This window comes from Hyperolius riggenbachi, chromosome 11 (genome assembly GCF_040937935.1).
Source record: "Hyperolius riggenbachi isolate aHypRig1 chromosome 11, aHypRig1.pri, whole genome shotgun sequence".
NCBI lineage: Eukaryota > Metazoa > Chordata > Amphibia > Anura > Hyperoliidae > Hyperolius > Hyperolius riggenbachi.
Genome location: NC_090656.1, coordinates 240977273 through 241000174, shown reverse-complemented (window position 1 = coordinate 241000174; position 22902 = coordinate 240977273). Strand labels below are relative to the sequence as shown.

The following is a 22902-nucleotide window of genomic DNA, read 5'->3' as shown; positions in this document are numbered from 1 at the left end:
AAAACTTTTTTAGTGTAAATGAGGCATGTAGCATCATTCTTTTTTAAAGGGAAACACTAATTGATGATGTGGGGACTTAACCCCCCCCCCCAAAAAAAAATGGCTTTCAATTAACATCAGGCCTAGGTTCCAGACAGCGGTCGTGCAGCCCACATTGGGCTTGATTCACAAAGCGGTGCTAACCTACTTAGCACGTCTTTAGTCTTTAGACGTGCTAACCAAGGTGCTAAGTAGGTCAGCACCGGATTTTTCAATCAGATTGTTTTGCGCGTGCAAAGTCCCATAGGCTTTAATGTGCACTTCGCGCGGAGCGCCCTACGCTCTGTGCAGTGCGCACGTAAGGTTTTACGCACAAAAAGTTTTGCGCGCATAAAGTTCTGCGTGTGAAAAGCTCATTTAGATGTGCTAAGGGGGTTTTCACAGGCATGCTAACAGTTAGCACCGCTTTGTGAATTAAGCCCCTTGTGTCCAAAGTCCTACCGCACAACTGGGACATGGCAGTTTTCAGCCCAGACACCTCCAAAAAATTATGCAGCAATTGTGTTTTGGGTTAAATATTGGTGGTATCAGCACAGCAGCAGTGGCCTGTGGCACCCTGGTGGTGGGAGCAGCAGAGGCAGCAGGAGCAGGGCAATGCAGCAGCAGCAGCAGCAGCAGGTATAACGTGTGGCAGGAGCATGCCGGACGTGGCACTTGGCACATGGCACTTTGCACTTTGCACATGGCACTTTGCACTTGGCACATTGCATTTTGCACTTTGCATGTGGCACTTTGCACGTGGCACTTTGCACTTGGCATGTGGCACTTTGCACTTTGCACGTGCCACTTTGCATGTGGCACTTTGCACTTTGCACATGGCACTTTGCACATGGCACTTTGCACTCAGGATGTGGCACTTTGCACGTGGCATTTTGCACGTGGCACTTTGCATATGGCACTTTGCACTTGGCACGTGGCACTTTGCACTTTGCACGTGGCACTTTGCACTTGGCATGTGGGCCTTTGCACTTTGCATGTGGCACTTTGCACTTGGCATGTGGCACTTTGCACTTTGCATGTGCAAAGTGCCATGTGCAAAGTGCCATGTGCAAAGTGCAAACTGCCACTTGCCACGTGCAAAGTGCCACATGCCAAGTGCCGAGGGCCATATGCCAAGTGGCAAGTGCCACGTGCCAAGTGCCACATGCCAATTGACAGTCAGACAGCAGAGGAGAAGACACTAACTGTCACACTGGCACTGCTCAGCAGCACAGCAGTTCTGTAGTAAGCTAACACAGTAGTACTACTACTCTAACAACTACTAGCACTGACTGCAGTACTACAGTACTAACTACACAATAACACAGTAATCCTATTCCCTAACCTAACCTATACTGTAGCTAAGGCTAGCTGGCCAGCAGGCAGCAGCTGGCCTGGTCAGTGCACAGCACACACACAGACACATAGCAGCTGCCTGCAGCACACACTCTGACTGTCACACAATGAAATCAAGCTAAATAACAATATAACAATAGTGTAGTGATAGTGAAGGGGTTAATCACTGAACAGCTTTAGGTTTATCACTGTGTACAGCCCTTACTAGGCCAGCAGCACTGGAGCATGTCTCTCAGTGAGCATTCACAAGCAAGGACGATATGTCTCATCATGGCAGCCCTCCTTATTATACGGGGGGGGGGGCTGGCCAGTGTTCCTTTCTGTGATTGGGTGCCAGGGTTTAGGCTGGGAGCCCTCTGATTGGCTCAATGAGGTCAGGTGGGGCTGAACAGGGTTCCCCTCTGTGATTGGTTGCTAGGGCTTCTGCTGGGAGCCCTCTTGGCTCAGTGACGTCCTGGACGTCATATAGTATCTCAATAGTCAGATTTCTGCGGATATTCGCGGATATCCACATTGCCAGACAACTATCCGCAGATAGCTATCCGGATTTATGTAGAAATCCAGTATCTGAATCTGAATCGGATAGCTGAAAAAAGGTCGGATATCCGGGTTACCCGGATATCCAGAATCTGGATGAGCAGCACTGGTATCCGGATCAATTCGGATTTTGAAAAGCGGTATCCGAGCACCCCTGTCAATGTGATGTTGATGTTCTGCTACACAATGTACAATATCGTTTTCTTTTCTTTTGCAGGTAACACTGATCACAGTAACACAGACAGCAGAAGCACAAGCTGTTCTTCGATATTAGCGAAAGCAAATAAACGTAAGGTTCTACTTGGGTTTGTGAGGGGGAGGAAGGGGGGAAATGCAGAATGGGGACTCAAACTAAGCATTACTCTACTCTATACACATATAAAAAAAGTCATTTTGTACTAAAGATAAATAACATAAAAAGCCAGTCTACAAATTCTGTTTAACCACTCCCCCTACCACTGTTTTTTCCCTTCAAGACCAGAGCAATGTTCACATCACGCTCCTCCCATTCATTCGCTAATAACTTTATTGCTACTTATCACAATGAAACAATCTATATATTATTTTTTGTGGAACAAACTAGGCTTTCTTTGGGCAGTACTTTTTGGTAAGAATTATTTTATTTTTATGCTATTTACAGGACAGAAGAAGAAAAAAAACTGCAAAAACTCAATATATCTCAGCTTTCAGCCATTGTAGTTTAAAAATAAAATGTGCTATTGTAGATAAAACACACATTTTATTTGCCCATTTGTCCCGGCTATTACAACATTTAAATTGCATCCCTAGTACAATGTATGGTGATAATATTTTCTTTGGAAATAAAGGTGTATTTTGTCCATTTAGTGTTTTTATATTATAAAAATAACTACAAGCCTTTATTTATAAAAGCAACAGTAATATAACCTCATGACATAATATTAAAATAATCCCTGACTCCCTAATTTATGTTTTTTTTTTTTTTTAGCTATGTAATTTTTGTAACTATAGGGTAGGTTTGAAAGGGGTTAAAAATAATAAATATTTATTACATTTTTAAATCTAAAAGTTTATTATGGTGTATTTTGGTGTATTTTACGTTTTGACTGCTAGATGGCACTACACTAGTTCCGTCTGCTGTTAACAACAGTAGACAGGAACTAATGTGCGTGATTTTGGTATTGAATGAGAAGTTGCGTCCCACTGCCGCAAGCTCTCATTCATCACAGGCACGGGGATCGGGAACAGCTGATTCCTATATCACGGAAGGATGGGGAAGTGACAAGGTGAACGAAAATGCGATTGGCGGCGGTAAGTAAACAGTGCATATATATAGGCCCCTGATCTGCAAGTGAAGTAGACAGGGGCTTATATATATGTACCAAGGATCTGGAGCTGGTTAAAGATGTTCTTAACTACACAAATATTTTCTTACCGCTTTTATACCTGTAAGAGAAGGTTGAAAGGAAGGTGAAGGCTGATGTCAGTGTTACTGTTGTACCTTCCAGGTGTGTCTAAGCCTCTGATGCAGACAGATATTGCTATAAAGCTGGCCCGCGCTTCTCGGAAATGCTACGATTGCAAATGGCCCAAAAACAACGGAATCGTTTATATTCCTTACAACATCCCTTCTGATTATTGTAAGTTGACCTTTCACTTGTAGCGCAATGATTACTTATTAAGATGTTTTTATTAAAAAAAAAACTGTTGGGAGGAGGAGCTCAGAGTAATAAAATAAATTAAAAGATTAAAATAAGGAGGAATAGGTAGGCCTACCTCTCCAGAAGAATGAGCCAGTTGTACAACAGCTACTGGAAAAGGTACGCAAGGGTAGGGTTCTTCAGTTTGGTCGGGTGGCTGAGATGAGGTCGGATTGAGTGCCTCTGTCTTATTAAAAACTTCACTTTGTTGAAGTGTAACTAAGGTCAATATAGAAAAGAAGAAGCCTGCTTGGATTTGTTTTAGTATATCCCTAAATGGCTGGGTTACTTTTTACATTTTTGTTGCTCTGTTGAAATGGAGCCCAATGCAGTTGCTAGGACAGCCTAGGATTAGTGCGGGGAGAAGGCGGGAAACCCTAAAGTGATCAGCAGGTTCTGATCTAATGACCCTCTTGAGTTTGTGTCTCTCTCTGGCAGAGGAGCCATTGTAGCATCACATGGCAATATGGTAATGGTGGAAACCTGTAAGTCCACCCTTGGGGGAAGGTTGTCCACTTTCTTGGGTTGTTTCATTTCTTGTGAGTACCATTCCATCTTTCAAATTCGGGGATCCTTTTGAATATTTGCACACTGCGCTATATTGGGCTCTTGGTCATTCCCCATGTATATTTTTCAAGTAGGGTTATAACATTGTTACTGCAATTTTAGGTGGGAAGCACATATCCATTTCATTTATATTTTAACTTTATCTAGGAGGTTCAGTATAAAATATTTACTTTTTTTTTTAAATTCTTCAACAGATGAGGCTAATAAGAATCTGATGTTATCCGCCATGAAGGAGTTTGCATCAATGACTTGCGTACAATTCATAAGCCAAACTACAGAGACTGACTATGTCTACTTTGTAAACCGGGATGGGTAAGTATCGTGCATGAGTAACGTTAAAGAGGCTGTTTATAGATGATAGATTCTCCCTACATGCCTTGCTCCATGTCGCCACACATTGTGATAGACCGCACAAAAAGCAACGCCAACCGAATCCTGATAATGCCTGTATGACAATATTGTGCATCATTACAATGCGTAACATTTCAGCGAAGGCTGCTCCCCCTAACATTGGCTGCTGATGAACAACACGTGAGTTGGAAACATGTGACCCCGAAGACCAATCTGTTGGGAGGGGGGGGGGGGGGAGAGCGGGCTATTGGGCACTTTTATTTAAAACTTTGTAGATGTCTTTTTCAAAGGAAGAGTCAGATAAAGGTAAGGTGAGGGGTGTAGAAAATGCCTTCAGGAAATTCATTTGTGGGCCAAAACACATGGGGGTTGATTCACTAAAGGGTGCTAAGTGTTAGCATGGCAGTGAAAAGCCGCTTTGCTCGTGCAAACTACTTAGCACCCAAGTTTGCACGTGCAAAGCCCTTACACTCGCGTTAGCACGTGCAAAGCCTTTACACTTGAGTTAGCACATGCAAAGCCTTTACACTCGAGTTAGCACGTGCAAAGCCTTAACACTCAAGTTAGCACATGCAAAGCCTTTACACTCGAGTTAGCACCTGCAAAGCCTTTACACTCGAGTTAGCACATGCAAAGCCTTTACACTCGAGTTAGCACGTGCAAAGCCTTAACACTCGAGTTAGCACATGCAAAGCCTTTACACTTGAGTTAGCAAGTGCAAAGCCTTTACACTTGAGTTAGCACATGCAAAGCCTTTACACTCGAGTTAGCACGTGCAAAGCCTTTACACTTGAGTTAGCACGTGCAAAGCCTTTACACTTGAGTTAGCACATGCAAAGCCTTAACACTCGAGTAAGCACATGCAAAGCCTTTACACTCAAGTTAGCACGTGCAAAGCCTTTACACTTGAGTTAGCACGTGCAAAGCCTTTACACTCGAGTTAGTACGTGCAAAGCCTTTACACTTGAGTTAGCACGTGCAAAGCCTTTACACTCGAGTTAGCACATGCAAAGCCTTAACACTTGAGTTAGCACGTGGAAAGCCTTTACACTCGAGTTACACATGCAAAGCCTTTACACTCGAGTTAGCACGTGCAAAGCCTTTACACTCGAGTTAGCACGTGCAAAGCATTTACACTCAAGTTAGCACATGCAAAGCCTTTACACTCGAGTTAGCACATGCAAAGCCTTTACACTCGAGTTAGCACGTGCAAAGCCTTTACACTCGAGTTAGCACGTGCAAAGCATTTACACTCAAGTTGGCACATGCAAAGCCTTTACACTCGAGTTAGCATGTGCAAAGCCTTTACACTTGAGTTATCACACTTTAGTGAATCGAGCGCATAGATTATTCAGGGCAAATAATCATACATATTTTGGTGTCTTGGACGCCACATGATATAAAGTATGTATTTTCCGGGCTGGTTTAATTAGATCTGTTATCTGTGTTTTGTTCCTGTGCAGCTGCTGGGGGTTTATTGGGAAGACATTTGGGGCTCAGCCAATCAACTTGGACCAGAGCTATTGTATGGTGTATGGCGTCATCCAGCATGAACTGATGCATGCAATGGGATTCCTCCATGAACACACCAGGATCGACCGAGATCAATATCTACATATAAACTGGCAGTACATCTCCCCAGGTGAGCAAGCTGCCCACCCCCCGCACTGGTGGGCACACAATGTAAGAAGAGTCCGGGCACAGCAGTTATCACGCGAGCTGCCGCACGCAAAGGTTAGCGCACAAACAGCGTTACTCTGCGTGATAAGCGAAGGTTTGCATGTAATCACGTGATCGCATGCAAATCTTCGCTTATCATGCGAGGTAACAATGTTCGCGAGCTAACTTTTGCGCGCAGCAGCTCGCGTGATAACTGCTGTGATAGCAGTTATCCCACTTTAGTGAGTCAAGCCCCATATGTATTGATAGGCTGATGAGATCTGCAGGGAGGAGCAGAACAGACACACAATTTACAAACAAGAAACGTGGGTCAGCACAAGCTATAGTTGGTGTAGCAGCTTATGCAGTACCAATTCTTTTCAAACCATACAGCGCTCTCCTCTCAGAATGGATGTTATAGTAGTAGCTGCTAAGGTCACCAAAATCCACTCTGGTCAACACAGGTATTCAATATAATCCTCAGCGCTGAATATCCAGTCATTCAATGGTGATAGCTGCAGTCACCCCGTGCTCCAACCGACAGACAGGCCACCGCCACCAGATGAATGAATCAAACCACCATTACTCGGTAACAAAACACATTGACATTTATTAAAATCCAAGTTTAAAAACTAAGAAGGTATTCACATTAAGGGCCCTTATCACACAGGACCCATCAGTAAAATACAGCATATAATGCACATCCAGTGCATAAACGCTCAATCCAGTTGTACAGTATTGCCCAATCTCCACAGCTCGACCGGTTGCGGCGTTGCGCCATCCTCAGGAGCAAGCTATCGCCTCCATACATTTCCTCTTTAATCTCCAGATACCTCCCCGCCCGGACCCTCCGTTCCTCACAGGAGACCCTTTTGTCCTCCAGCCTAGTCACCTCCTCTCACCCTCGCATCCAAGACTTCTCACGGGCTATCCCTTTCCTTTGGAACTCTCTCCCTCATGCCGGTTCGTCATGCCACAAGTCTGGAAACCTTCAAACGTACTCTGAAAACACACCTGTTCAGTCAAGCCTATAATTTGCTATAGGCAGCACTGAAGGCACACTGGCTCACCCACTAATCCTTGTGTTTCCTTCCCTTTTGTTTCCTCCCCACTACCCTCTAGATTGTAAGCCCGCAAGGGCAGGGACCTCCTCCTAGTGTTTCTCATACTGCTGTAATTTTAACATATGCACATGTACCAACTACACATCAACTATGTATGTATTTGTATTTATTCTATTCAATGTCATGACTGTACAGTGTCTTGTATTTCTTATGCATATTTGTTCCCCATTATTTGTTTGTACTATGTACAGCGCTACGGAAGATGTTGGCGCTATATAAATAAAAAAATAATAATATCATTAATAAAATGTATGTTTTTCAGGTGATAAGCCAGCCATGGAACTAGACAATCCCGAAAAGGCCGACACTCACGGTATTCCCTATGACTACAGCTCTGTGATGCACTACGACAGGTAAGTAAAGATTTGTTGTAACTAAGCATGAACCTATTGGCTGAAATTTCAAAAAGGTATTCCTTAATAACAAATAGTAATAGTTAATAGAAAAAAAAAATAAAAAAGGGGCAGATCTGATTTGTTTATGGGAAGTGTAATATTTCCTTGCTTCAGTCTAACCAGGAAAGGTTAGGAGATCACTTCTCATCCGATACAGGAAATAGAAGTGACACGTGACTATGAGCAGTGAATCCAAGCCTTGCAAATCTATCAGCTGATCCAACATCTAACCAGACACATGCTTCCCGCTCATCACCATTCAAGAGAAGCCTCAACTTCATGCAGTGCCAAAAAGAGGCTCCATACGATATAACAGGGTGGGGCTATATGAGCCAGTCTGGGGACTTGGCTCTTATAATGTTAGAAAAGTGGTGGTTACAGCAATAGTAAAGCAACATAATCTTCTGCCCACAAATCATGTCTTGGTGGAGCGCCAAATGTAAAAGCTTCCATTTGTATTATTTCATACATTTATAACTAAAACACATACAGTATATCTATGAGCTCTATACAATTAAAAACAAAAAAAGTTTACAACCACTGTACTTCCTCACACAAAACACGATACGCCCCCCCCCCCCCCCCCCCGAAAAAAATACAAAATAAATAAACAAATCAACCACCTCTTTTTAGTAAAATTTCCCTTTCCAAATGGCTGTTGCTTTAGTTGCTGTTTGAGCTTATTGGCAGTAGAACAAGAGTGGGAAGATTACATGGCAGGAATGATAGGATTACATACCGCACTGAACTAAGTTCACAGCTTGTTTTTAATGAAAGTGGAATTTTAATGTAGTGTTTTTATTGTATCATTGAATGTAATGCCTTGTTGCACCTCTAGGTGGGTGTACTCCAATACAAGTGGAGAGGACTCTATGGTGCCCATACCGGACAGCACTGTAACCATCGGACAGATGGTCGGACTCAGCAGCCTGGATGTCAGGAGGATAAATGACTTCTATAGCTGCAGTAAGTTTATTGCTACAGAACATGCCTCTGACAATAGCAGCACGATAACAGGGCTGCCCACTGTCTGCACAACATCCTAGCATGCCGGGCTTCTCTCTTTCTCTGTGTTATCTTCTCCCACTGCCACCTAGAGGAGAAACCGGCTGCAAAAACAGCCCCGGACTGCGGTAGAGTAAAGGATTTTTTTTTAATCTAAAATCCAGTGCAGATCCTTTATCAAGCATTAGCATATGAAAAGAGAAAACAAAAGACAAGACAAATAACATTTATATTGCGCTTTTCTCCTGGCGGACTCAAAGTGCCAGAGCAGCAGCCACTAGGGCGCGCTCTATAAGCAGTAGCCGTGTTAGGAAGACTTGCCCAAGGTCTCCTACTGAATAGGTGCTGGCTTACTGAACTGGCAGAGCTGAGATTCAAACCCTGATCTCCTGTGTCAGAGGCAGAGCCCTTAACCATTACACCATCCAGCCACCTACACCAGGTGTATATATATATATATATATATATATATATATATATATATATATATATATATATGCCTGCCTGTTCAGTAAGCCTGCACCTATTTAGTAGGAGATCTTTGACAATTCTCCCTAACACCTAAAATGTATTTATAAAGCGCCAACATATTCCGTGGTGCTGTACAATGTAAAAAAACAAACAAGGGATACATAATAATACAGACAATGATATACATCAAATATGGACACTGATACAAGATACAGCACTGCTGATTACAATTTGATTTAACATGATGACTAAAATGTATAAATGTCTAACAGAGTGCAAGCAATTAAATTAATAACATTTAATGACACAAAAGGGTGAGAGCCCTGCCCTTGTGAGATTACAATCTTAAGCCCCATCTACACGATACGATTCTTTATAGGATTCGATTACGATTCTATTTACGATCCGATTAAATCCAACATGTCTGATCGGGATTCGATTCAATTCAATTAGATTTGCCATTGCAAAACAATGGCAAATTGAATTGAATCGAATCGAATCCCGATCGGACATGTTGGATTTAATCGGATCGTAAATAGAATCGTATAAAGAATCGTATTGTGTAGATGGGGCTTAAAGGAATGGGGTGGAAACAAGAGGTGGGGGAAGTATACAGTATATGTACAGGCAGTGCGTAATTAGGTTATTTAGTAAGGAGTAAATGTAGATGCGAGGGTGAAGGATGCATGGCCTAAGCTAGAGAATATGTACATATATATATATACATACACAGTGGGATGCAAAAGTTTGGGCAACCTTGTTAATCGTCATGATTTTCCTGTATAAATTGTTGGTTGTTACGATAAAAAATGTCAGTTAAATATATCATATAGGAGACACACACAGTGATATATGAGAAGTGAAATGAAGTTTATTGGATTTACAGAAAGTGTGCAATAATTGTTTAAATAAAATTAGACAGGTGCATAAATTTGGGCACTGTTGTCATTTTATTGATTCCAAAACCTTTATTTAAAATAACTAATAACTAATTATTGGAACTCAAATTGGCTTGGTAAGCTCAGTGACCCCGACCTACATACACAGGTGAATCCAATTATAAGTAAGAGTATTTAAGGGGGTCAATTGTAAGTTTTCCTCCTCTTTTAATTTTCTCTGAAGAGTAACATGTGGGTCTCAAAACAACTCTGAAATGACCTGAAGACAAAGATTGTTCAGTATAATGGTTTAGGGGAAGGATACAGAAAGCTGTCTCAGAGATTTCAGCTGTCTGTTTCCACAGTTAGGAACATATTGAGCAAATGGAAGACCACAGGCTCAGTTCAAGTTAAGGCTCGAAGTGGCAGACCAAGAAAAATCTTGGATAAATAGAAGCGAAAAATGGTGAGAACAGTCAGAGTCAGCCCACAGACCAGCACCAAAGACCTACAACATCATCTTGCTGCAGACGGAGTCACTGTGCATCATTCAACCATTTGGCGCACTTTACAGTGGATGCTGTATGTGAGAGTGATGCAGAGGATGCCTTTTCTCCGCCCACAGCACAAACAGAGCCGCTTGAGGTATGCTAAAGCACATTTGGACAAGCCAGCTTCATTTTGGAATAAGGTGCTGTGGACTGATGAAACTAAAATTGACCTATGTGGGCATAACAAGGGGCATTATGCATGGAGGAAAAACAACACAGCATTCCAAGAAAAACACCTGCTACCTACAGTAATATATGGTGGTGGTTCCATCATGCTGTGGGGCTGTGTGACCAGTGCAGGGACTGGGAAACTAATCAAAGTTGAGGGACGCATGCATTCCATTCAGTATCAGCAGATTCTGGAGACCAATGTCCAGGAATCAGTGACAAAGCTGAAGCTGCGCCAGGGCTGAATCTTTCTTTGGAAGCCAACAACCCTAAACACTGCTCAAAATCCACTAAGGCATTCATGCAGAGGAACAAGTACAATGTTCTGGAATGGCCATCTCAGTCCCCAGAGCCCAGACCTGAATATAATTGAAAATCTGTGGTGTGAGTTAAAGAGAGCTGCCCATGCTCGGAAGCCATCAAACCTGAATGGACTAGAGATGTTTTGTAAAGAGGAATGGTCCAAAATACCTTCAACCAGAATCCAGACTCTCATTGGAACCTACAGGAAGCGTTTAGAGGCTGTAATTTCTGCAAAAGGAGGATTTACTAAATATTGATTTCATTTCATTTTCCTAGTGCCCAAATATATGCACCTGCCTAATTTTATTTAAACAATTATTGCACACATTCTGTAAATCCAATAAACTTCATTTCACTTCTCATATATCACTGTGAGTGTCTCCTATATGATATATTCAACTGACATTTTTTATTGTAACAACCAACAATTTATACAGGAAAATCATGACGATTAACAATGTTGCCCAAACTTTTTACTTTTTTATCCCACTGTGTGTGTGTATATATATATATATATATATATATATATATATATATATATATATATATACATATATAGTTCAGAGAAACAAACATCACATAATGGTTAAAGAATACCCGAGGTGACATGTGACATGATGAGATAGACATGTGTATGTACAGTGCCCAGCACACAAATAACTAGGCTGTGTTCCTTTTTTTCTTTCTCTGTCTGAGAGAGTTAAACATCAGGTATGTAAGTGGCAGTACCTGTCTGAGTCAGGACTGAGTCAGACTACAGTGTGACCCTCCCTGATAAGAAATTACAACTATAAAACACTTTCCTAGCAGAAAATGTCTTCTGAGAGCAGAAACGGGATAAAAAGGTTCAATAGTTGATACATTTTAGCTCTGGCATTCTTTAATGAATGTGTCATTGAGCAAAAAACAATAAAACAGTAACAACTTAAAAAGTAGATTTAAATATAAAATAAAACATCATTTTTAAGAGAAGAAGGATAGATACAATTGTTTACTCCATTCGTTTATTTTCACCTCGGGTATCTTTTTAGGCATCTCTGCACACAAAGGTTCCCATATACCTGACAGCTGCCCGCTTCTGCTTCTGTACAATAACATGTGTGTACAGTGCTTACAGGGAGAAATAACTGGACATGAGGAGATTGGAAGGTTTAGCCATAAAAATGAACTAAGCGTATTTCTAGAATTTATACAGCCGGTAATACCTGTATACATTCTTATCCCAATACCTCTGCGCTTATTATATGCCTATTCCCTATTCTGTCTGCCAGTCCCATTGCTATTACATGCCTATTCCATGTTCCAGTCCATCTCCTGTCATATGCCTAGTCCATGTTCCAGTCCATCTCCTTTCATATGCCTATTCCATGTTCCAGTCCATCTCCTGTCATATGCCTATTCCATGTTCCAGTCCCCCTCCTGTCATATGCCTATTCCATGTTCCAGTCCCCCTCCTGTCATATGCCTATTCCATGTTCCAGTCCATCTCCTGTCATATGCCTATTCCATGTTCCAGTCCATCTCCTGTCATATGCCTATTCCATGTTCCAGTCCATCTCCTGTTATATACCTACTAGCTGGTTGCCCGGCGTGGCCCGGGTATGTAATTGGCTAGTGTTAGCTCTGCCCACTTTTTCTAATCCTAACACACAATTACTCAATAATGACCAAGTTTGTGAGCTTTGCGGTCTTTGGCATCAATAATTGGCATTGAAATGAAATAAATCTAATTGGCTGTGGCTCCACTCCTTTGAAAATCAATAGGTGAATTTTGATTAGCTTTTGTAGGCTCCACCCACTTTTCTGAATATTAATCCCAGTCACCCACTGTGCAAAGTTTAAGAACCCTGCCATTGACAAACAGTGTAAGAATGGCTGCAGTTTACATTCTGGCAGTGAAATCTGTATTTTTCTCCACCCACTGATGTCCTAATGTTTCCCGGGTATGTATTTGGCTGCTGTTGGCTGTGGCCACGTTTTCTAACCCTAACACACAATTGTCAATAGTCAATGACCAACTTTGTGAGATTTGTGGTCTTTGGCATGAATAATTTTCATTGAAATGAAACACATCTGATTCGCTGTTTTTGGTCCCACCCCTTTTCTAAATATTTAACCCCAGTCACCCAATGATCAACTGTACCAGGTTTGAGGCTTGTGCCATTAACAGTGCAAACATGGCAGCAATTAAATATTTGCCTTGAAAATCAATAGGTGAATTGTGATTGGTTTTTGTAGGATCCACCCACTTTTATGAATATTAATCCCAGTCATCCAGTGACCAACTGTGCAAAGTTTTAGAACCCAACAATTAATAGTGTAAGAATGGCTGCAGTTTACATTTTCCCAGTGAAATTTGTGTTTGTCTCCGCCCACTGAAGACTTGGCATTGCCCAGGTATGTATTTGGCTGGTGCTGGCTCCGCCCACTTTTTCTAACCCTAACACAAAATTACTTAATGACCAAGTTTGTGAGCTTTGCGGTCTTTGGCATCAATAATTTGCATTGAAATAAAATAAGTCTGATTGGCTGTGGCTCCACCCCTTTTCTGAATTTGAACCCCAGTCACCCAATGGCCAACTGTACCAGGTACAGGTGATTAACAGTGCAAGAATGGCATCAATTAAATATTCCCCTTAAAGATTAATAGGTGGATTTTGATTGGCTTTTGTAGGCTCCACCCACTTTTCTGAATATTAATCTCAGTCACCCAGTGACCAACTGTGCAAAGTTTGAGAACCCTACCATTAACAGTGTAAGAATGGCTGCAGTTTACATTTTCTCAGTGAAATGTGTATTTGTCTCCACCCACTGATGACCCGACATTGCCCGATTATGTATTTGGCTGGTGTTGGCTGCGCCCACTTTCCTAACCCTAAGACACAATTACACAATTACTCAATGACCCAGTTTGTGAGCTTTGCGGTATTTGGCATCCATAACCTGCAATAAAATGAAACAAATCAGATTGGCTGCTTGGGGCTCCACCCCCTTATATAAATTTAAACCCCAGTCACGCAATGATCAACTGTACCAGGTTTGAGGCTTGTGCCATTAACAGTGCAAGAATGGCAGCAATGAAATATTCCCCTGAAAAATCAATAGGTAATTTTTGATTGTTTTTGTAGGCTCCACCCACTTTTCTGAATATTAATCCCAGTCACCCAGTAACCAACTGTGCAAAGTTTGAGAACCCTACCATTAACAGTGTAAGAATGGCTGCTGTTTACATTTTCCCAGTAAAATTTGTATTTGTCTCCGCCCACTTATGACCCGGCGTTGCCCGCTTATGTATTTGGCTGGTGTTGGCTGTGCCCACTTTCCTATCCCTAACACACAATTAATCAATTACTCAATTACCAAGTTTGTGAGCTTTGCAGTGTTTGGCAACAATAATTTGCATTGGGATGAAACAAATCTGATTGGCTATTTGTGGCTCCACCCCCTTTCTGAAATTGAACCCCAGTCACCCAATGATCAACTATACCAGGTTTGAGGCTTGTGCCATTAACAGTGCAAGAATGGCAGAAATGTAAATATTCCCCTTGAAAATCAATAGGTGAATTTTTATTGGCTTTTATAGACTCCACCCACCTTTCTGAATATTAATCCCAGTCACCCAACGACCAACCAACTGTGCAAAGTTTGAGAACCCTACCATTAACAGTGTAAGAAAAACAAAATGAATTCTGAATGAATTGAATTCTTAACACAGAAAGAATTTGCGATAATTCAGGTTGGAGTGAGCTTGAGATGTCTCCCAGTGCATCACTGCTGAATATATGCAAATTAACCATTGTTACCCTTAGAAGCTAAACACACCTCCAGAACCGCTGGAATGCAATAATGTGTCAGCTTGTTAATTTGTACAGAGCCATAATAATCCAACAGTTTTGGATTGTTTGATCCTTATCAGTGCATGGCATGGATTAATTTGGCTCTATGCAGTAGGGCTTGTAACACCGAGAGGTACAGACTAACCAGCAAGCTCATGGTGATCTAGAACTCATTGGAGTGTGTAAGGGATTACAATGGTCCTAAAAGCCCCCTTACTAAGATGTTAAGAAAAACAAAAGTTTGCTTTCTTAAAACAGAAAGAATTTGCGATAATTCAGGTTGGAGTGAGCTTGAGATGTCTCCCAGTGCATCACTGCTGAATATATGCAAATTAACCATTCTACCCTTAGAAGCTAAACACACCTCCAGTGTAACAGTGTAAGAATGGCTGCAGTTTACATTTTCCAGTATTTGTCTCTTTTTGGTTATGGGAATAAAAAGTATCCTATACTTTATTCCAGGTAATGTACTATGTGTGTGCCAAAGTTCATTCAAATCCGTTCAGCCGTTTTTGTGTGATCGAGTAACAAACATCCAAACTTTCCCATCTATATATATAAAATCGTGTGTGTGTGTATGTGTGTGTGTGTGTGTGTGTGTGTGTGTGTGTGTGTGTGTGCGTGCGTGCGTGCGTGCGTGCGTGCGTGCGTGCGTGCGTGCGTGCGTGCGTGCATCACGCGAAAACGGCTTGACCGATTTGAATGAAACTTGGTACACAGATCCCTTACTACCTGGGATAATATGTTCTGGGGGTCTCGTAGCCCCCCTGCACACATGGGCGGAGCTACAAACAGCAAATCAGATTTCACCCATTCAAGTCAATGGAAAAAAAGTAAAAGGCTGCCATTCTCACAGTATCAAGCCAGAGTCCCCACACATGGCACAGTTGGTCACTTGGTGACCGAGGTTACAAATCCAGGAAAAGTGGGCGGAGCATAAAACTGCCAATCAAATTTCAGCCATTCATTTAAATGGGAAAATGTAAACTGCAGCCATTCTTAGACTGTTAATCGCAGGGTTCTCAAACTTGGCACACTTGGTCACTGGGTGAATACGATTACGATTCAAGAAAATGGGTGGAGCCTACAACAGCCAATCAAAATTCACCTATTGATTTTCAAGGGGAATATTTAAACTGCTGCTATTCTTACACTTTTAATGGCAGAGGCTTCAAACCTGCTATAGTCGGTCATTGGGTGACTGGGGTCCAAATTCACTAAAGGGGCGGGGCCACATACAGCCAATCACATTTCCTTGGTGAATAAACTGCTTCCATTCACATATTTTTTATGCCAGGAACCTGAAAGCTCACAAACTTGGTCATTGAGTGACTATGTGTGTCAAGGTTACAAAAAGTGGGCGGAGCCAAAAAAAACTTTTATTGGGAAAATATAAACTGCAGCCATTTTTACACCGTTAATGCCAGGGTTCTCAAACTTTGCACAGTTGGTCACTGGGTGACTGAGATTAAGATTTTGGAAGATAGGTGGAGCCTACAACAGCCAATAAAAATTCACTTTTTGATTTTCAAAGGGAATAATTCATCTGCTACCATTGTCTTATACTGTGAAAAGCAGATTCCTCAAACCTGGTACAGTTGGTCGCTGGGTGACTGGGGTCCAAATTCAGAAAGGGGACTGAGCCACAAACAGCCAGATTTGCTTATTTTTCAATGGGAATATACAAAGTATTGATACCAAGGACCCCAAAGCCGATAAACTTGATAACTGAGTGACTGTATGTCAAGGTTAGAAAAAGTGGGCGGTGCCAACAACTACATTTTTAACATGGCAGGGTTCCCAAACTTTACACAATTGGCCACTGGGTGACTGGGATGAATATTCAGAAATGTGGGTGGAGCCTACAACAGCCAATCAAAATGTACCTATTAGTTTTCAAGGAGAATATTCCCATTGCTACCATTCTCACACTGTTAGTGGCAGAGGCCTCAAACCTGATACAGTCAGTCATTGGGTGACTGGGGTCCAAATTCACTAAAGGGGTGGAGCCACAAACAGCCAATCAGATTTGTTAGATTGATTTCAGCCATTCTGTTATTGGCAGGGTTCTTAAACGTGACACAGTTGGCCACTGGGTGACTGGGACTAATATTCAGAAAAGTGGGTGGAGCCTACAGCAGCTAATCAAAATTCACCTTTTGATTTTCAAGGGGAATATTTACATTGCTGCCATTCATACACTCTTAATGGCAGAGGCCTAAAATCTGCTACAGTCAGTCACTGGGAGACTGGGGTTTAAATTCTGAAGGGATCAGGCCAAAAACAGGCAATTAGATTTGTTTAATTTCAATGGTAAAATGCAAAAATGTTCAAATTCAGTAAAGGTGCGGAGCCAAAAACAGGCAGATTTCTTTGCTGGATAAACTGCTTCCATTAGCACAATTTTGATGCCACGAACCCAAAAGCTCACAAACTTGGTCATTGTGTAGTGACTGTGTGTCCAGGTTACAAAAAGTGGGTGGAGTTAAAAACAGATTTTTCTGGGAAATTGTAAACTGCAGCCCTTCTTCACTGTTAATGGCAGGGTTCTTAAACTTAGCATAGCTGGTTACTGGGTGACTGGGATTAATATTCAGAAAGGTGGGAGGAGCCTAAAATGGCAATCAAAAATCACATGTCACTTTTCAAGGAGAATATTAAAATTGCTGCCATTCTTGCACTTATGGCACAAGCCTCAAACCTGGTACAGTTGGTCATTGGGTCACTGGGGTTCAGATTCAGAAAAGGGGACAGAGCCACAAACGGTGAATCAGATTTGTTTCATTTCATGGGAAAATACAAATTATTGATGCCAAGGACCCCAGAGCTCACAAACTTGGTCATTGAGTAGTGACTTTGTGTCCAGGTTACAAAAAGTGGGCAGAGCCAAAAACAAATTTCACTGGGAAAGTGTAAACTGCAGCCCTTCTTACACTGTTTATGGCAGGGTTCACAAACTTTGCCCAGATGGTCACTGAGTGACTGAGATTAATATTCAGAGAAGTGGGTGGAGCCTATAATAGCCAATCAAAATTCACCTGTTGATTTTCAAGTGGAATATTTAAATTGCTGCCATTTTTACACGGTTAATAGCAGATGCCTCAAACCTGCTACAGTTGGTCATTGGGTGACTGGGGTTCAAATGCTGGAGAGGGGCGGAGCCACAAACTGCCTATCTGATTTGTTTAATTTCTATGGGAATATACAAATTATTGATGCCAAGGACCCCAAATCTCACAAACTTAGTCATTGAGTGTTTGTGCGTTAGGGTTAGAAAGTGGGCGGAGCCCACACCAGTCAAATACATACCCGGGCAACGCCGGGTCATCAGTGGGTGGAGACAAATACAAATTTCACTGGGAAAATGTAAACTGCAGCCATTCTTACATTGTTAATGGCAGGGTTTTTAAACTTTGCACAGTTGGTCACTGGGTGACTGGGATTAATATTCAGAAAAGTGGGTGGAGCCTACACAATTAGGCTCCACCTATTGCTTTTCAAGGGGAATATTTAATTGCTACCATTCTTGAACTGTTAATGGCACAGGCCTCAAACCTGGTACAGTTGGTTATTGGGTGACTGGGGTTCAAATTCAGAAAAGGGTGTGGAGCCACAAACAGCCAATCAGATTTTTTCATTTCAATGCAAATTATTGATACCAAAAGCTCACAAACTTGGTCATTAAGTAATTGTGTGTTAGGGTTAGAAAAAGTATGCAGAGTCAACACCAGCCAAATACATACCCGGGCAACTCCGGGCAATCAGCTAGTTTATTATATTAGTAGGATTCCATGTTCCAGTCCCCCTCCTGTCATATGCCTATTCCACGTTCCAGTCCATCTCCTGTCATATGCCTATTCCATGTTCCAGTCCCATTGCTATTACATGCTTATTCCATGTTCCAGCCCCCCTCCTGTTAGATGCCTATTTCTCAGGGGCATACAAATAGGGTCTGCAGCCACCCCCCCCTCCCCCCCCCCCAGGGCCGGCCCGCTCAGGGCCATTTTGGGGGGCAGGAGGGGTCGCAGCATGAGGGGAAAGCCATGGCCACACATCGGCGGGGAAGGGGGACGGTCCCCCGCTCCCTCACCTGGGGCTCCCCCCTCTGCGCTCCCCTCCAGCATCAATAAGTTTGAGTGTCTAGGCGGCGGGCAGCGGCAGATCTACACGTTCCACCATGTTCCTCGCTCTAGTGTCTGACGCTACTTCCTGGAAGTACGGGAAGTAGCGTCAGACACTAGAGCGAGGAACATCTCCTGATGCTATGGTATCTCCTCTCCTGATGCTATGGTCTCTCCTCTCTCCTGATGCTATGGACTCTCCTCCCCGGATGCTATGGGCTCTCCTCTCCTGATGCTATGGGCTCTCCTCTCCTGATGCTATGGTCTCTCCTCTCCTGATGCTATGCACTCTCCTCTCCTGATGCTATGGTCTCTCCTCTCCTGATGCTATGGTCTCTCTTCTCCTGATGCTATGGTCTCTCCTCTCCTGATGCTATGGTCTCTCCTCTCCTGATGCTATGGACTCTCCTGTCCTGATGCTATATCTCCTCTCCTGATGCTATGGTCTCTCCTCTCCTGATGCTATGGTCTCTCCTCTCCTGATGCTATGGTCTCTCTTCTCCTGATTAATGGTATCTCCTCTCCTGATGCTATGGTCTCTCTTCTCCTGATGCTATGGTCTCTCCTCTCCTGATGCTATGGTCTCTCCTCTCCTGATGCTATGGACTCTCCTGTCCTGATGCTATGGTATCTCCTCTCCTGATGCTATGGTCTCTCCTCTCCTGATGCTATGGTCTCTCCTCTCCTGATGCTATGGTCTCTCCTCTCCTGATGCTATGGTCTCTCCTCTCCTGATGCTATGGTCTCTCTTCTCCTGATGTTATGGTCTCTCCTCTCCTGATGCTATGGTCTCTCCTCTCCTGATGCTATGGTATCTCCTCTCCTGATGCTATGGTCTCTCCTCTCCTGATGCTATGCACTCTCCTCTCCTGATGCTATGGACTCTCCTCTCCTGATGCTATGGTCTCTCCTCTCCTGATGCTATGGTATCTCCTCTCCTGATGCTATGGTCTCTCCTCTCCTGATGCTATGGTCTCTCCTCTCCTGATGCTATGGACTCTCCTCTCCTGATGCTATGGTCTCTCTTCTCCTGATGCTATGCACTCTCCTCTCCTGATGCTATGGTATCTCCTCTCCTGATACTATAGACTCTCCTCTCCTGATGCTATGGTCTCTCCTCTCCTGATGCTATGCACTCTCCTCTCCTGATCCTCTCCTGATGCTATGGACTCTCCTCTCCTGATGCTATGGTCTCTCCTTTCTCCTGATGCTATGGACTCCCCTCTCCTGATGCTATGGTCTCTCCTCTCCTGATGCTATGGTATCTCCTCTCCTGATGCTATGGTCTCTCCTCTCCTGATGCTATGGTCTCTCTTCTCCTGATGCTATGGACTCTCCTCTCCTAATGCTATGCACTCTCCTCTCCTGATGCTATAGTCTCTCCTCTCTCCTGATGCTATGGTCTCTCCTCTCCTGATACTATAGACTCTCCTCTCCTGATGCTATGGACTCTCCTCTCCTAATGCTATGCACTCTCCTCTCCTGATGCTATGCACTCTCCTCTCCTGATGCTATGGTCTCTCCTCTCCTGATGCTATGGTCTCTCCTCTCCTGATGCAATGGTCTCTCTTCTCCTGATGCTATGGACTCTCCTCTCCTTATGCTATGGACTCTCCTCTCCTGATGCTATGGACTCTCCTCTCCTGATGCTATGGACTCTCCTCTCCTGATGCTATGGTCTCTCCTCTCTCCTAATGCTATGGTCTCTCTTCTCCTGATGCTATGGTCTCTCCTCTCCTGATGCTATGGTCTCTCCTCTCCTGATGCTATGGACTCTCCTGTCCTGATGCTATGGTATCTCCTCTCCTGATGCTATGGTCTCTCCTCTCCTGATGCTATGGTCTCTCCTCTCCTGATGCTATGGACTCTCCTCTCCTGATGCTATGGACTCTCCTCTCCTGATGCTATGGTCTCTCCTCTCTCCTAATGCTATGGACTCTCTGTCACAAGAGCCCCACTGGCCGTGAACACGCAAAACCGTCCGATCCGATTCTAGCACACAGATTGAGAGCTATGGACGCAATCTGCGTAGAATTGGCGGAGTTTGAGCGTCACGACGCAGTAGGGAGCCTGTGAGGTTACGAAAATACACTTTTACTCCAACCCAGGGGTAGATTTGCCACCATCTCTGTTTTCTATCAGCCCAGAGAAAACTGCTAACTGGCTATAGACCTGTGAAACAAACAACCGGTTAAAACTGTGCAATTCCTATCTATCTATCAAAACAGTAGCGTCCCTTCGGAAGTTTAGGTCTCGTCTGTGTATACTGAATAGAAGGTTTTACTGAGAGGTAAAGACCTTTTAAAAAGCCTTTATTTGTTACAATATAAATAATTAATATATACAGACAATCGTGAACAATTAAACGATGAGAGACAGTGATAACACAGTACATAAAAGAAAAAGGGATAAAAAGAACGAATACTTATGATTCTGTGGAAAGTCCGTTCGGGAAAAGACAAAGTTCCTTTGTTGCAGTTAGTTCGCAATATGGCCGAACCACATGGCCGTTGCTCCGCCTGCAAGATGGCCACTGCTATTTCCCCAAGCAGTGGCAGTCTTTTCGGTATGATGGAAAGTGGGGGAATTGGCTGGGGGTCCTCATGCAATCAGTTTTGAGCACTGACATTTCTGGGCGGAGTCTCAAGCTCAGCCCAGGGGCGTGTCAGGCAGTGAGTTCTCAGGGGAGGAACTTCCAGCCATCCACAAAATATGTCCAATTTCATACCCCGCCGGGGTTTTGTCGCACATGCAAACCGATTTCATATTCAGATTGGGCTGAGAATACACGTTCATAGGACATCAAACTTGCAATATTTGGGGCGCACGGGGACCCCATTATTCATATCTCAGCCCCTGCTCGGGTTACCTGGCTATGTCTAGTATCACCATATTCTCCAGAATTAGGGAAACAAAATTATGTAATTTTCATATTCCTCCCATGGATGGTATTTGCAAAATGTGACAAAGTTATCAACACCATGCATTCCATACTCAGTTTAGTCGGTGCCGTCAAGACTGGGAGGAATGTAGGTGTCAATAGACCTCATGCTGTGCTAGCTTCCCCTGTTGAATAGACTCTGTTGGTATTTCAGCTCTGCCCAATTAGCACATTAGTGTCACCAGAGCTTTTCCGGGAGCCTTGACAGGATTTCTTGCTAAACCAGGTTGCTTTAGCCATATGCTAACGCAGGCCCATTCAGCCCTCATGGCAAAAGGGGGGGGAAGGCAGGAAGGAAAAACTTCTATTTTAAAAATAAAGAATGTCAGTTTTCCGATCACGGTTGCGATCGGACAATCGGCCGCGAATCCTCGGACGACTGGGCGTCGCCCGGCGTCACACCTCCCCCTTCCCGAGCTCTGCTCAGGGAGGTGTCAACAGGACGCCTTCCGTAGCAGCTATTGGCGCTGTTGGGTCGGGTTCCCCCTGACACCGCGACAGCCCATCAGCGTTTTGGTGTCGGCTGCCTGCTTTGTGTTGGATCGTAAAGTCGTACTGCTGCAATGACAGGCTCCACCGTAGGAGCTTGCCGTTGGTTCCAGCAGTACGGTTTAGCCAACTCAGGGGATTGTGATCAGTGACGATCGTGAAGGAGCGGCCGTACAGATACGACTGCAGTTTCTGTAGGGCCCACACGATCGCCAGGCACTCCTTTTCAGTTGTGGAGTAGGCTACCTCTCGGGGCAGGAGCTTCCGGCTCAGGTAGAGGATAGGGTGTTCATCCCCCCTTCCATCCACCTGGCTGAGGACTGCGCCGAGACCGTAGTCAGAGGCATCGGTTTGCACCACAAACCGACGACTGAAGTCTGGGGCCTGAAGCACAGGGGCGCTTGCGAGGGCCTGCTTCAAGGCCTGGAAGGCATTCTCGCAAGCGGGGGTCCA

General features: G+C 43.6%; 2 protein-coding genes across 4 annotated transcripts in view; one reads left to right on the top strand and one right to left on the bottom strand.

Moving 5' to 3' along the window:
• LOC137537976 (hatching enzyme 1.2-like) overlaps window positions 1-8732 on the top strand; it is a 50124-nt gene extending 41392 nt beyond the window's left edge. Inside the window, exons 3-8 of the mRNA XM_068259897.1 lie at window positions 2129-2200; window positions 3399-3530; window positions 4352-4469; window positions 5972-6150; window positions 7554-7644; window positions 8525-8732. Coding sequence (XP_068115998.1) covers window positions 2129-2200; window positions 3399-3530; window positions 4352-4469; window positions 5972-6150; window positions 7554-7644; window positions 8525-8732 — 800 coding nt within the window. The remainder of the gene's footprint in view (window positions 1-2128; window positions 2201-3398; window positions 3531-4351; window positions 4470-5971; window positions 6151-7553; window positions 7645-8524) is intronic.
• LOC137538746 (low choriolytic enzyme-like) overlaps window positions 1-22902 on the bottom strand; it is a 1161243-nt gene that overhangs the window by 423331 nt on the left and 715010 nt on the right. The window lies entirely within an intron of this gene.